This window comes from Mercenaria mercenaria, chromosome 11, assembly GCF_021730395.1.
Source record: "Mercenaria mercenaria strain notata chromosome 11, MADL_Memer_1, whole genome shotgun sequence".
Taxonomy (NCBI): Eukaryota; Metazoa; Mollusca; class Bivalvia; order Venerida; family Veneridae; genus Mercenaria; species Mercenaria mercenaria.
This window is the reverse complement of record NC_069371.1, coordinates 37,752,837-37,766,741: the sequence shown is the minus strand read 5'-3', so window position 1 is coordinate 37,766,741 and position 13,905 is coordinate 37,752,837. Positions and strand designations below refer to the sequence as shown.

Genomic DNA, 13,905 nt, shown 5'->3' with positions numbered 1-13,905 from the left:
AAACTTATTCCAAGAAATTTACAATGAAAATGGTCTAGATCTATTCTCAATACTATAAGCAATAAACATAAGCCAAAAATTTAACTGTCACCTCCTCATGTCACTCATTATACCAGATTTCATCCATAGCATGGAACTACATTTTGGACTACTTCACGGTTTGGTGTAATCCGTCCTTAGTTGTTACTTTAAATAACTTATATTGTTATATTGTAACTTTTTTTTATAATTGACCGTAGGGAAAAACCTAGACCACTTTTCTGTGGTACAACAAAGATGTTACTTTCAATTATTTAGGTGTATTTTAAGGTATTGGACCCCTAATAGTAATGTTTTGAAAATGGCATTTGCTTGATATATTCTTAAAGTTGACCATGTTTCGCACTGTGTTGCAAATTTTAAACAACTTTTACCGTGCCGTTTGTTGTAAAATTTGTATAATTTATGGTATTTCCTCAAGCTAAAGTAGAGACAAATTTCAATGTGATGGCCACTATCTAAAACGTTTGCAGAGAATTCATTACAGCATTAATTTTGATAAAAGAAACATCAAACTATTGCTTAACAATTATAAAACACAAAATAAAACTGTAAATACCATTTTTTCTAGGGTGTCTCAAGTAAACAGATTTAATGAGACAGAATTCTAACTCCAACATTGAAAAATTAAGGTCGAATCCTTTGGGTCTGTTTTGAATTTTGCTCACTTCATTCAAAAACAACCTTGGGGCAGAAGTAAAACCTACCTGCATTTCTTCCACAATATGTTATCTAAAGAATGAAGGCAAAATAGAGAACTTTTACCGCATGTAACTCAATATTTTTAAAGATGTCTAACTCTACCCCTCTTGATTCAGAGGTAAATTCACTTTGAACATCAAGAAATCTCTTATAAAATGAAAATTTTCCACTTTTGTACAATACATCCATAATGAGTCTTGAAAGAAGCAAAAACTTACTAGAAAAAAGGAAAATATGGGAAAAAAAATTGGTCCTAGTAGGGCTTGAACCTACGCCCCCCTGAAAATTGCAGTCAAAGTAGGTTTATGGTTGGAATTGAATACTCTTCAAAAAGGAGGTACTCTATTAAGGGTCCAATACCTTAAGGTATCTATTCCTGGTAAGGAGTTTTTGGTGGACTTAGAAAAAACAACGAAAGAATTACTAATTCCATTTGCAAATACATGTGCTAGTGTATAGAAATTTGTTGTTGACATTTAGCATTGCATATTTGTTATTTAGCATTTGGCAATTAGCAAGGCGCACCGGCCTTCCATAGTATGTATACTTGGTTTGTATGCATCTCGCTTTGTTACAAATAAAATTTTGTTTTATGTTTTCCATGTCCTACCGGAGATATCTAGAAAATGTGAAAACACTTGTAGGTTGGCTTACTTAAAGAGAATGATGATACCATAGAAAAATTATATTTCTTTGTGGTTGGAAAATAATTACACCTACATCAAATGAACGACGTAAATGTTCAGTTCATATCGGCCCAAATCGGCCCTTGGCACTCAACGTAGTAAACAACATCAGCCCAAAATGGTCCTTGGCACATAAGAATTTAAAAAGGCTTTATTACACCAGTGTAGTACCAAATTTGAGTCGCACCATGAGAATACCAACATACTGCGTTTGCGACCAGCATGAATACAGACCAGTCTGTGCATCCGCACAGTCTGATCAGGATCCATCCTGTTTGCTTACAAGCCCAATGGGAGTAAGAGAAACCATCATCCTGATTAGGCTGTGTGGATGCGTTGATCTGGATCCATGGATTTACTTCACTCCCACTACTTTAATCATTTGATAAAAAAAAAAGAAAGAAGTCCCCAAAAGTATAAAGATTGAGTATAGGCTGTAAACGTGTACCGGTAAAGTGCGGGCCAGTGTCCCGTCCGGTGTGCAAGAAAGGTGTTTCCCGAACGTTCGGAATAATATGTTGAGCGCTACAGATAATATGCTGAGCGCTTATGATTTCTTGACTTAAAACTATTAGTTGTGTATGAAATATTTTACCGTGATAAACAACAGCTTATGTTATATCTGTAACCAAATATAAAACAAAAGAAGTCTTTGTTTCGTAGGCTGAACAAGGAAACTGGCCATTGAGTAATATCTTCCTTGTTGTTTAACAGTTTGACTTCAGTCAGGCTCCGAACATTCGTATATTCTTATTGTCGCATTTCATACGGCATCATGGTCGCAAAAGTTTTCTGTGTCACTGTAGTTGTAGTATTTTTCTTGTCGGCGAGGGCAGAGGCTGATAATGAGCCGAGTGCTTGTAAACTATCTACAGAAGAACAGTTATTGGACAAAGTGATAAGAACGGAAGTGAAAGTAGAAGCGATGTTGAGTGAGATCAGGAAAACTGAGGAAAATGTCCTCTCTGTTCTTGAATATCGTAAACAGGACGTGCAGAAAACATTGACAGAGTTAAAGGAAACCAATGCGGCTGAAATTGGGCAGATAAAAGGGAAAATGGAAAGTGTTGTAAAAGGAAATAGTGCTAAAATGGGTGAGTGTAAATATAATCAATATTTTGAGGCTAAAAATTAAGGCAATTATTGTACAAATTAAATTTGATATGAATCCAGTTCGTCGTTCTTTGGAAAATGTGTGAACGAGTTGCTTTTAAATGGATAAAACCAAGTCCAGTTCGTGACGCAATTACAACTTTCATTTCGTTTTAGTCTGATATTACGGACCGTCAGGGGAGGTAACTAAAATCACGGATTTGGACTAGATAAATCCATGCTTTACATTATTTTAACAAATTAAGATATTGCCAAAAAACGTAGTTGCGATCATAAAAGATATAAACAGCTGATGTTTGAATGTTGCTTTCGCATCAGTAATGTAGCAGTATTATATTTCATACCGATTTTAATTATTTAATTTATGTTAATTTTCACTTTACAAAATCAAAAAAAAAAAAAAAAAAAAAAAAGGAATTGAACTGGAGGTTACAGGCGATTTTGTCCAATCTATTCGCAATGTTAGCGAGAGAAGTCTGAGACAACGTTGTGATGCCTCGTAGTGCCCCTATCCCTTCTATCTTTAAATTGTTTAACTATATTTACAGATATAGGCTCTTCATACGTACGATGGGGACGTACAACCTGTCCAGATGATAACGAATTAGTGTACAAAGGTATTCATGTATTATACATTTTAAATATTTTGGACATATAAATAAAACTGGATGGACATGACTTTGACCATTTAATGTCAAAATTATTTTCCATGTGATTTCATTTTTTCCTGAACTTCTTTTAGTTTCTGACTACTTAAAATGATCATGTTCGGACAGTTTCGACAATGTTCTAATTATTATTTCTTATAGTTATTATCAAATGTTCTTAGGTGATTATTGAAATATTACAGTGAAACATATACGGCATTTTTACTGCAAAAATACCAAATATATTCTATACTGAGAGAAAAATATCACATTAACCGAATCGAAAAATATTAAAGAAAAAAGAAAAAAATGTTAGATTTACATGTCATATCAAAAAAATTCCAACAAAGTCGTGGCTACTCCTCGGTCCTAACTTGTAACAAACAAATTTTCTCTATTTAGAATGTTCTCTGTTTAGAAGATAAACAATTTCAGGTTATGCCGCTGGATCATCCTATACATCAAAAGGTGGAGCAGCAAACTACATTTGTCTAACAGAAGAGCCACAGTGGGGATTTTACGAAGAAAGCGTAGCAGCCGGAACGCAGGTTTGGCAGAATCAACATTTTTATAGATGTAACAAAGCGTTCAAGAAAATCTTACTCGAAAAGAAAAAAAAACGAAATGTGAATTCACTTCTGTCCGTGTTGTCTCCTGCAAAAATCTGCCAAAAGTTAAGAACAAACACATATGAATTCTTGTGTGTGTTTTATGTTATATAATACCCAACTTTCATACAGTTACTACACAGTACTAACTTTCCTGACGGCGTAGAAAATATTGTACAACGGAATCCCTTAGAGTAAACGGAATACAAAACTTTTTGACACGTTAAGCTCTTTTTGCAATTACTTGTCTGCAGTCACTATCTGTTGCCAATCATGCAAGTATATCCAGGTCTCATCTCCTGTTAGGAGCTGTGACACCGTGCGATCATCTTGAGAACCTTTGCAGCGTTTTAAGCATATTTGACCCCATTAGATTTTTGCTCCTCGGTTAACCTGTGAAACACCCAAAGTGGTTGGTGAAAATCTCATGAGTTTTTTACATGCTAAGAAAAAACCTGGCGTCTTCATGAATCAGATGTCTTACAGAAGCAATGTTCTTTGACGTCAACTGCGCTTTTGGGCCTGCCAGGACGAGCCCTGTCTTTAAGGACCGCCTGACCATTTTTAGATTTACGTACCCACCTTTAAACAGTTTTCTCTGATACTTCAGAGTTCCCATACAGAGTATACTATTCGCTGAGTATCTGCCTTGCAGGTATTTCTAAGAACAACGCACTTTTAATGTGTGCTCTAATTCTCACATTTTTTGTTCGTTTTTCACATGTAGCTACATGTATTATACTTAGAGTATATGACTACATATAATACAAAACCTAATATCGCTAGAACGGAACGACATATTTTAATAAAACTTTGCAGGATCATAAAGGAATCATCCACGTATCATACGTGTAAAAACGGGTTTCTCAACTTTCTTGCATTTTAATTTCTACAGAAGCGTGATTATTTTTAGAATAACACTCGTATTTATTCAAGTTAAATAGATTAAACGAGGGCTTTACATACATTAAATGTAAAATATACCTTAGGGAAAGATAGGTATATAGTACGGGTATCTTTAACATTTTACATTCATAGAATAATGGCCAATAAAACTGACACCCTCAAGGTTAGAGTTTGGTGATACAGAAGTTTCAAGGCAAAATAGTTGTTACCTAGTAGCCTTTTAATGCATTATAAAAGACAATTTCAGGTACACGGTGGAGAATATGAGTTAGGCGACCATCATGCCGATGGGGGGAGCAAATATTTCAAAAAGAATCTAAATGATCAAGATGCTCCATGTTCTTTGTGCCGAACTCCACGTTCTTCTGTGACCATGATACCGGGTCGACTGGAATGCTTTTCTGGGTGGACAAAAGAGTATAGGTAGCTTTCATCGTATACTGATATTGATTTAAACTGTTTTGAATGACTGTGATAGAGTTAACAGCTTAAACTTTTGACTATGTTAGAAAGGTGAGATGGTGATCTAGTTGTTAAACGCTCGACTTTTAGTCCAAGTCAGGGGTTCGAATCCCCTTGTAGATACTGGGAACTTCTGAAATACTCTTGAGTGCCTCCTACCGAACTAAGAGGGCAGTACTGGTTCTCGTCTTTACTGGTACATGATTGATTTGGCGCCTTGTATGAAAATTGCCTTTGAACGTGTTTGTTATGCAAATGCCGTTATATGCTAGTAGATCTGATATAATTAAAGCATTCTTCATAATTATATTTCCTTGTTTTTAGTATGCGAGATAGTACTTGCCTTTATACAAAAGCCAGGGCTGGCCCTTTGTTAACGAAAATCTCATGCTGTATTGCTCTACATGCGCATATACTAGTACAAATAACTTGCAAGTAACTTACATCTGTTTACTGTTACAGTGGCTACCTTGCAGCAGGGGCTTCAGGCCACGCATCGGCCACAGAGTTTATTTGTTTAGACAGCGACGCTGAAATGATCTCTGGTGGTGCAGCTAACAGAGACGGACGACTTTTTTACCTCGCTGAAGTCAGCTGTGGCTCTCTCCAATGTCCTCCATATATTGAGGGCCGTGAACTTACGTGCGTGGTTTGCAGCAAGTAAAATGACTCACAGAGAAACAAACTAATGATCAACAAGTGATAGAAAATGTCTGTATAAAGTCCGTAAATCTAATTATGTACGTGTTTTATTTACGTCTAAGACTGCGTGTTCAGACGTTTGTTAAGACGTTTAGTGTATAAACCCTGTTTTGAGACGAAATAACCATTTGTAGAATGCGTGAGGAATTATTATATTTAGATTATCTGCATTTTTGTATATTATATGCTATGTTAGTGGTACTAACGCATTTTGGTACTCGGTACCAAATGCGGCCGAGTTTTGGTCGAACAAAAGGTGCATACAATCTGTGAATAGAACATTGAATGAAATGAATTTTGGTGTATACTAATCAGGGCATTTAATGAATAACTTTTTAACCATTTCTTATTATTAGACTATTTCCTTTTTGCAATATATTTACATGTGTTTTGGCACATCGGTCACGTGATGTTTACTAGTTGCTTTTGAATTCATTAGCTCTCCGTTGCCATACTGGATAGAATATGTATGCTAAGAGACTGCACTTGGTCATATCAGATAGGCATAGTGTGAAAATCCACGTTTTACCTGCAAGTTGTATAAATATTAATACGACAGAAAATCATGATCATGACGATGAAAATGTTTGTAGATTGGGGAGGGAGGGGGCAGGGACAGGGGGACTTTGATGTTTTGTTTGTTGTTCAGCCGAACTGCTGATTTATGGCGCTATGGCGTTGCCGAGCTAATACACAAAATCATGGGAACTAGAGGACGCCGACTCGACAGACTTGGCAAGGTATTCCGTCGTCGTTTTGCATTTTCTACCTGTCAAGACGTCAGTCAAAGTCCTGATAAAATTTATTAGTCAGCACTGAAGGCTTTCTAGAACAATTCCTTTCTTTGAAATGTTAACCTTTGATCATATTAACCAAAATTCTGCTCTGCACGGGGATGTATTTTGAAGAAAATATATTAACCGAAAAGTACTGTGAATGATCAAAACTTCTGTTTTTATATAAGCATCAGACTATCAGTAAAACCATTTTAAGATTAGGAGATACATTCTTTTTAAAGTGTTCGTGTTCATTGCCCATAATATGAAATAAATCAAAGCCTCATTTAATCAAATTTTAGCAGCTGTTTCTTTTTGATTTCACATGTTTGAAATGAGGTCCGTTAGAGAAACGATTTTTTTCTTAATCCTTGGATCTAATCTTCGAAACAACAATAAATCTCAGAGGTTATGCAAGTTACATATCTTATGAAAGACGGTTTGATATGCGGGGAGGTATTATTTCATTCTTTTAAGTAATCAACGTACATTGTAAATAATTCTGAATTTGATAATATACCTGTGACTTCTATGTAATTGTATAAAGCTTGCGCGAGCTCAAAATGTTGCTGTTTTTTGTTGACCTATAACAAGCCATTATTGGAAAGCTGTTTAACTAACTGATGTAGACCTTGTAAGACAAATTATGAAAATGTTCATATGAGCAAATAATGCCCAGATTGTAGGTGTAAGAACTGGAATAACAGAGTAAGTTAGAAACTGTACTGTTGTTTTGTTTTTGAAATGTTAAGTCTTTCGTATACGATCGAATACAAAAAGAAGAAAGTAAGATTATAGGCATGACTTTGTAAGAAAGTTTTGAAAAAGGTCCTTTAGGGGTGTTTTTCTGAAAATCAGAAGCGGCACAGGTCCTGTTCTGAAAGAACTCGGCAGATGCCGTGCCAGTAATGGATCGAACCTTAATTTGTTAATTGTGATTCCGATATTGATGATGAAATTCATGTATTACTGAATTGTCAAATTAATACAGCCCCGAGTGTGGCTGGGGGATGGGTGTTAAGGGGTTTGTTTGCACGATACGTCCAGAGAAAACTTTTCTGGAAATGGTTAGAGGAACATCTTAGGTACAAGAAAATCGAAGGTGAAGTGCGGTCCAAGAAAATCCAAGATGGCCATCAAAAAATTGGAATTACATGTACCTTCCTGCAATCGATGGGCCTATTTTCAGTGCATAATAAATATCTTTAGCTTTTATCAGTGGAAACACACATGTCCCCATATAAAATGGCTTTTTTATTTGATAATGCAAAAATTCGATCATTTTGGGGTGAAAAAAAATGGCTTTAAGTTTTTTTTTTCCAAAACGCTCTTTTTTCGTTTGTTGTAGATTTTCATTTTATAGGCAGAACTTTCATTAATGCGTTCGTTCTCTGTAAGAAATCTTATAGAAACAAAAATGTACAGTAACAGCTGTTCTTCAAATCTAAAATTGAATTTTATCAGTTGTAATGATAAGGAAAAAATGCCTCTTTCTTTGAAATCCCGATATATTTTGTATATAGTGTTCTGAAAGCCGGCCAAAACTTGTTTCTTATTTTAGATTCTAAGGGGTAAAATTGTTTTCTATAGTAAGGTCATGTATATGGCACTACAGTCTTATTTGTAACAATAAATGTATGCATAAACTCTAAATCTACAGCAAGATGCGCTGTTGTGTAAAGGAAAGTATGTCCAAACCTTGGGGATAATGGATCAAAACTTTTTGAAGCTATTGAGCAGAAACTAAATAGATAACAGACGGACGGACGACCTGCACTACAACATGACACGTCCATCAGACAACTAAGCATGAAAGTGAACACAACACCTGACTAAGAAACTCCAAAATCAGCATGGGTGAATGTGCTTTTTGAACGAATGGTCATAGTAAACTTGAACTGTAAACCAAAGACGTCAATAAATAGGGTAATCCACTTTTGGTGAACTCTATGCCTGTCAAGTCCGAAGAACATAATTGAGACGTTCGCAAGATATTTAAACCCCAGGGCTCAGTATAAAAGGAAAGGCCCCACCCACAAGATGTCAATCATTGCATATTCAAAAACCATTCAGACATCCTTCAGTTTTTGACATTTTTTTTTCCAAATAACTCAAATAATAATGAAAATTATTAAATATATTTTGCCTCATCAATTCTCTAAGTTCTAATCTATTAAAGATACACAAAAATATCTCATAGGAGTTATTTTGATTGCAAAATAACAAGAATTTGAAAATTTGACAGTTGAAATTTGAAATCTGACATTTGTCATGTGATAAAGCAGAGCAGTCAGCAGAAAAATGTAAACACACAGGTCATGTCAGGTAACAAGGCCTAGTTGTATTCAATAGTGGTTTATCAAACTGGCTACTTTACTGATAATCTTGTAGTTCCAGTGATGTTCTAGATAGTCCGTGGTATTTACAAATTATGTAAATAAAGGGATGAATGACACTAATCTTTTAATGTCATGAAACAAATTCATACAAATATGTATCATGCTACTATTGCTTTTTTTGTGTTGTACCCTACGGGTAAAAACTTAATTTTCGGCAACATCTTTGTTTATCTTAAATTTTTTATTGGAGCGTCCATCTTGGGGGGCAAGCCATATTTAGTTTGAAACACGCTATTTCATCGGACAGTAATATTTAGCGAACCAATCAAAATTCTCATTCTATCTTTTTGGCAATGTTCTTGCAAAGCTTTAGGGTCGTAGGTGAAGGCATTCTCAAGATAGTGACTGAGGTTTTTTCATACTAACAACCGCCGTGTCCTTAATCTTTAAAGTCAACAGGGGCATCGAATGGTTATGAGCAATGTGTCTATCTATGTTTGAGAGTCATATGTCAAGTCGTTCTTGAGATATTAAGCAGAACACATTTTGTATTAACAGTCATTGCGATCTTGACCTTTGTCACATTGATCCCATCCACTGCTTTTGAAAAGTGGAATAGCTCTTATTTCCACTGTTGTCCATCCGGGAAATAGTCTGGACAAACATTGCAGCATCAACAGAAAACCTGTCATCCAACTGGTACAGGTAGTTTGAACGGCTAAGAAACCAGCATCTAGAAAATTTGCACAGTTCTTACATCTACACTCAGAATATCTGGAGGCCACAATGAGTGATAAAATACAACACACTTTAATAATTTCTTAAGTTTTACTTTCATTTTCATTATTATAATGCATGATCAACATTTAAATAAGACTCAACAAAGTTTTCTACACTACTATTAAAATTACAAAATATCTTCAAAAACAATAAATATATAACAACAGATAATAAAAAAATCCCATCATTCCCCATCTGATTAACATTAATAAAACACTATTATCTTAATGTCAAATACACCCACAGTCACCAATACTATCAGAGTATCCAGTATGCTGTAGAGTTGGTTATATTTGTGAGAGTTCAATTTTTGCAAATTTTCACTTTCAGATTGGCACGCAACTTGAACTCTAGTGGACAACAAAAAGCATGATCTCAGGTAGTATAAACGGTTATAAACTGTGATTTTTATGATAACGGTAGAAAGTTCCTTGTCCATTAAATCCCGGAAAAAAACGTGACGTGAAAATAACCTATTAAATTAAAAGTCATAACTTCTGTGAAGTTACTTCCTGGCCAGATAAAAAATATGAAAATTAAGGGGCTGAACAGAGCAACCACTGGAAAAAAGGCAACACAAAAATCAATTTCTCCTGTCTTTGTTACCACAGTTTCATTATGCAAAAAAAATTACAATCTGGCTTCTGTTTTTTTTTTAAATTAATGTCTTTTTATACATTCTAAATATGGATAGCTGCAAAAAAATCAGAACTGATAAATATTTCCTAATCCTATAAGTGTACACTATAAACTGAAAAATGATCATTTCTAAAACTTCTTATCATTTAAGAGAATTACTTGTTATAATTTCTATTAAAGAGTGTTCCGGTGGACATGTACACTTTCCTTTGCTCACATATTTACAATAAACACACAAGATAACTTTCTGATGTTAAAATGGAAAGAATGCAAGTTCATTTACAATATATTATGTATATTAGCAAAACTCAAACAGTGTTTAAATCTCATATAATAGTTAATTAGTTTTTGCAGGTTATCAGTTTTAAAATAAAAACAGCTAAATAAATCTATACAAGCACCTGAAAACTATGCAATCTATATACACACTGACTATAAAACACTCAATGCATATCAAGTAAATACATCTTTCTTGTAATAAATATGTAAGCATGCTAATGTCACATGCTGAAGATCATGTTTTATACACCTAGCATACTAAATCTATCAAATTATTACCAATTTCTCAACATAATTCTGGGATGTGTTTAACATATAAATACATGTGATCGAAGGCAGTCTACAACTACAATCTTTAGCAAAATTTATTTATTTATTTTATTTTGTTGGGTTTAACGTCGCACCGACACAATTTTAGGTCATATGGCGACTTTTTAGCAAAATTCATTAATGATTTCGTATTTAAGGAGATTGTTTTTACAATTTAAAAGTAGGACTTCAATTTTTCTGCTTTCTGCTACTCGCTTAATTTAGCCAAACTTGGGCTGTATTCATCAGTGTTTTAAGTCCTACACTTAAGACTTTAAAATGCTGAATTTTCTTTGTGCTTTGTCATTGTTAAATCAGCACAGAGAGTGTTGAAACTTTGCAGGAATATTCATTTCGTAGCTACAGACAATTACAACTTGAAATATTTACCATTCTTCAGTCTAAGTCTAAACTTTGATGCATATGGGTCCATCACAGGAGGTGATATTTTTATTAAAGATAAAACGCTGCATGCTTCACACATCATGACTGAAAGCACACTGCTCCATGTGTGTCAGTAAGCTCTTGAAGCACTGTAAAAAATATTTTAATAAATATGAATGTTAGGACTTTCTAAAACACCAAATCGGCTAGAAAGAAATATTTGTTGTATATGCACAAATGTTTTTAAGTCCACAAATTTATCAATGCCATCTAAGTTTACTTGTTTCCCACTGAATATGTATATCTGCATTTTGTAAAAATAAAAAAAACACCCGGTCTTTATATACCAAAATATCTGGTCAGCTTGGTTTCTTATTTATAAATCACAGTACATTTCATCTCAACTTACAGTAGTAGTCTTCACATATATTCAGGAAAGATAAACACACTTTTATACAAGCAAAATCTTAGACACACAATTTATTTTGTGTATTAAATGGAATGCTTACTAGGGAAAACAGATCTACTGTGCTGTTTAACATCTCAGATACATATAAAATATAGTGCTTCACAAACTTTAGCCTTTTTAAACATACAATTCATACTCTGAAAATGGAAACATGAACTCTTCGTTAATGAAAATTTACCCTTGCCCATTTCTTTTACAGTTTCCGTAGTAACCCACACTAGCAAATCTAACTATAGTTTCTAACTGACATGGAAAAACTAACTGATATGATATAAAATTATATATTTTATGACAAAATGCACTTTGCTAAAGTAATGTAATGACAATGTATAGATTTACCTCTCATTCTAAATGAGGTATTGATACCAAGTATATGGACTACAGGAAGGAAAAACATCAGACCCTATGGCCATTTTGTAAAGGAGATACAGGATAAGCAAAAGGTCAAGCTGTTAACCCAAGCCGTACATTTAAGTGCCTAGCAGACATGAAAGGAAAGACCTTTTTTAGCCTATGGGTAGGTAAGACTGTCATATATGTATGTGCCTAGAAGATATGAAAGGAAAAGGACATTTTCTATGGGTGGGTAATACCCCCATACCTGTAAGTGCCTTGTAGATATGAGAGGAAAAGGACATGTTCTATCAGTAGGTATTACTGTCACTCCTTTTAGTGTCAAGTAGACATGAATGCAAAAAAAAACAACATCAACAACAGTACATGTTCTATGGGAAGGTAATACTGCCATACATGCAAAGAGACTAGTAGACATAAAGGAAAACAGACATGTTCAATGGGTAGGTAACCTCGCCATACCTGTAAGTTCCTAATATATATGGAAAGAACATGTTCTGTGGGTAAGTATGGGTAGGTAGCAATGCCATACCTATAAGTGCCTAGAAGACATGAAAGAAAAGGAGCAGCAAAACTTATGCAGAAAGTGATACTGTAGCAAGATGTAATAAACTTAGGGTATCATACAGTCACCTATAAGCTTTCCTGGGCTACCCTACATTGTTGTTAGTACTACAGGAACCAGTGTTCAGTTTCGGATTCAAACTTTTAATAAAAGTGTTCATGTAATATTTTCTACTGCAAGGGAAAATATTTGTCATTTAATATATAAACAAATAATGAAGCAATTTCATACACATGCAAGCTTTCATATACGTAATCAAAATTAATACTTCTCTATAGGGATTTCTACCAACTTAAATTAAGAGGTAGAAGCAAGTTTACTTTCTATGATCAACACCACATATACCTTCTAACAAACATGAAAAGGGTGAAACGAGTAAAAAAATATCTGTATGAACTCTGAACCATATAGTTTCACTAAAAGCTGGATAAGAAATAAATAAATTGCTGGAAAATTGAAGTAACAAGTTGTTCCTTATTATCATAAACCCTCAGTTTCAGACTGTAACACATAATGATTTTGACCATTACGGTGTCCCATAGTATAGGAGAAAATATACACCTGACCTTCTGCAGTATTTTCATTTAATTTTCCTTTTAAATATCAAATGACTGTTAAAGACCATTTAAGTCCTTTTACTTCATTTGACAGCAAAAAATCAAATGACTGTTAAAAACTGCAGTATTTTATTTCATCTGACTGCTTAATATCAAATGACTGTTAAAAAAAATCACTGAAGTATCTTTTAATTTCATTTGTCTCCTAATGTCAAATAAAACTGCCAAACACACAATAAATAGCAAATCTAGAAACAGAAGTAAGCAACGTATTTTACAGCCTATACAAAAAAAATCTGTACAGTTTCTAAGGCAGTGATTCAAGAAAGAAGATATTTTACCAAAGTTCAGCAGTGTCTAGGTTTTTAAGCATGATTTTTTTTTCAAAATGACAGAATCTAGTTAATGATTAATATTCTGTACAGATCAATGTACAGCAGTCAAATCTGTACAAAAAGTGCTAGAAATACAAGATTACCTATTAAATCAATATAAAGGATGTACAAAAATTAAGACGAAATACAAGAAGGCTTACAGGAAGACATTGATAGACCTGCAGTAGTAATGCAAGCTATAAATAAATGAGCTG

At 34.1% G+C, this 13,905-nt stretch overlaps 1 protein-coding gene across 1 annotated transcript; it reads left to right on the top strand.

The window, feature by feature from the left end:
• The first annotated feature begins 2,134 nt into the window (after window positions 1-2,134).
• LOC123532281 (uncharacterized) lies at window positions 2,135-6,160 on the top strand. Its single transcript, XM_045313687.2, has 5 exons — window positions 2,135-2,521; window positions 3,089-3,157; window positions 3,623-3,735; window positions 4,949-5,124; window positions 5,626-6,160. Exons 1-5 carry the CDS (start codon window positions 2,203-2,205, stop codon window positions 5,825-5,827), a joined length of 879 nt encoding a protein of 292 aa, XP_045169622.2. The 5' UTR covers window positions 2,135-2,202; the 3' UTR covers window positions 5,828-6,160.
• Window positions 6,161-13,905: the final 7,745 nt, after the last annotated feature.

Excerpts from the sequence above, each read along its gene's own strand:
- LOC123532281 (XM_045313687.2), top strand. The coding sequence starts at position 2,203 with ATGGTCGCAAAAGTTTTCTGTGTCACTGTAGTTGTAGTATTTTTCTTG. Across the intron at positions 3,736-4,948 it reads GCGTAGCAGCCGGAACGCAG|GTACACGGTGGAGAATATGA; the intron begins GTTTGGCAGAAT and ends AGACAATTTCAG. Across the intron at positions 5,125-5,625 it reads GGGTGGACAAAAGAGTATAG|TGGCTACCTTGCAGCAGGGG; the intron begins GTAGCTTTCATC and ends TTACTGTTACAG.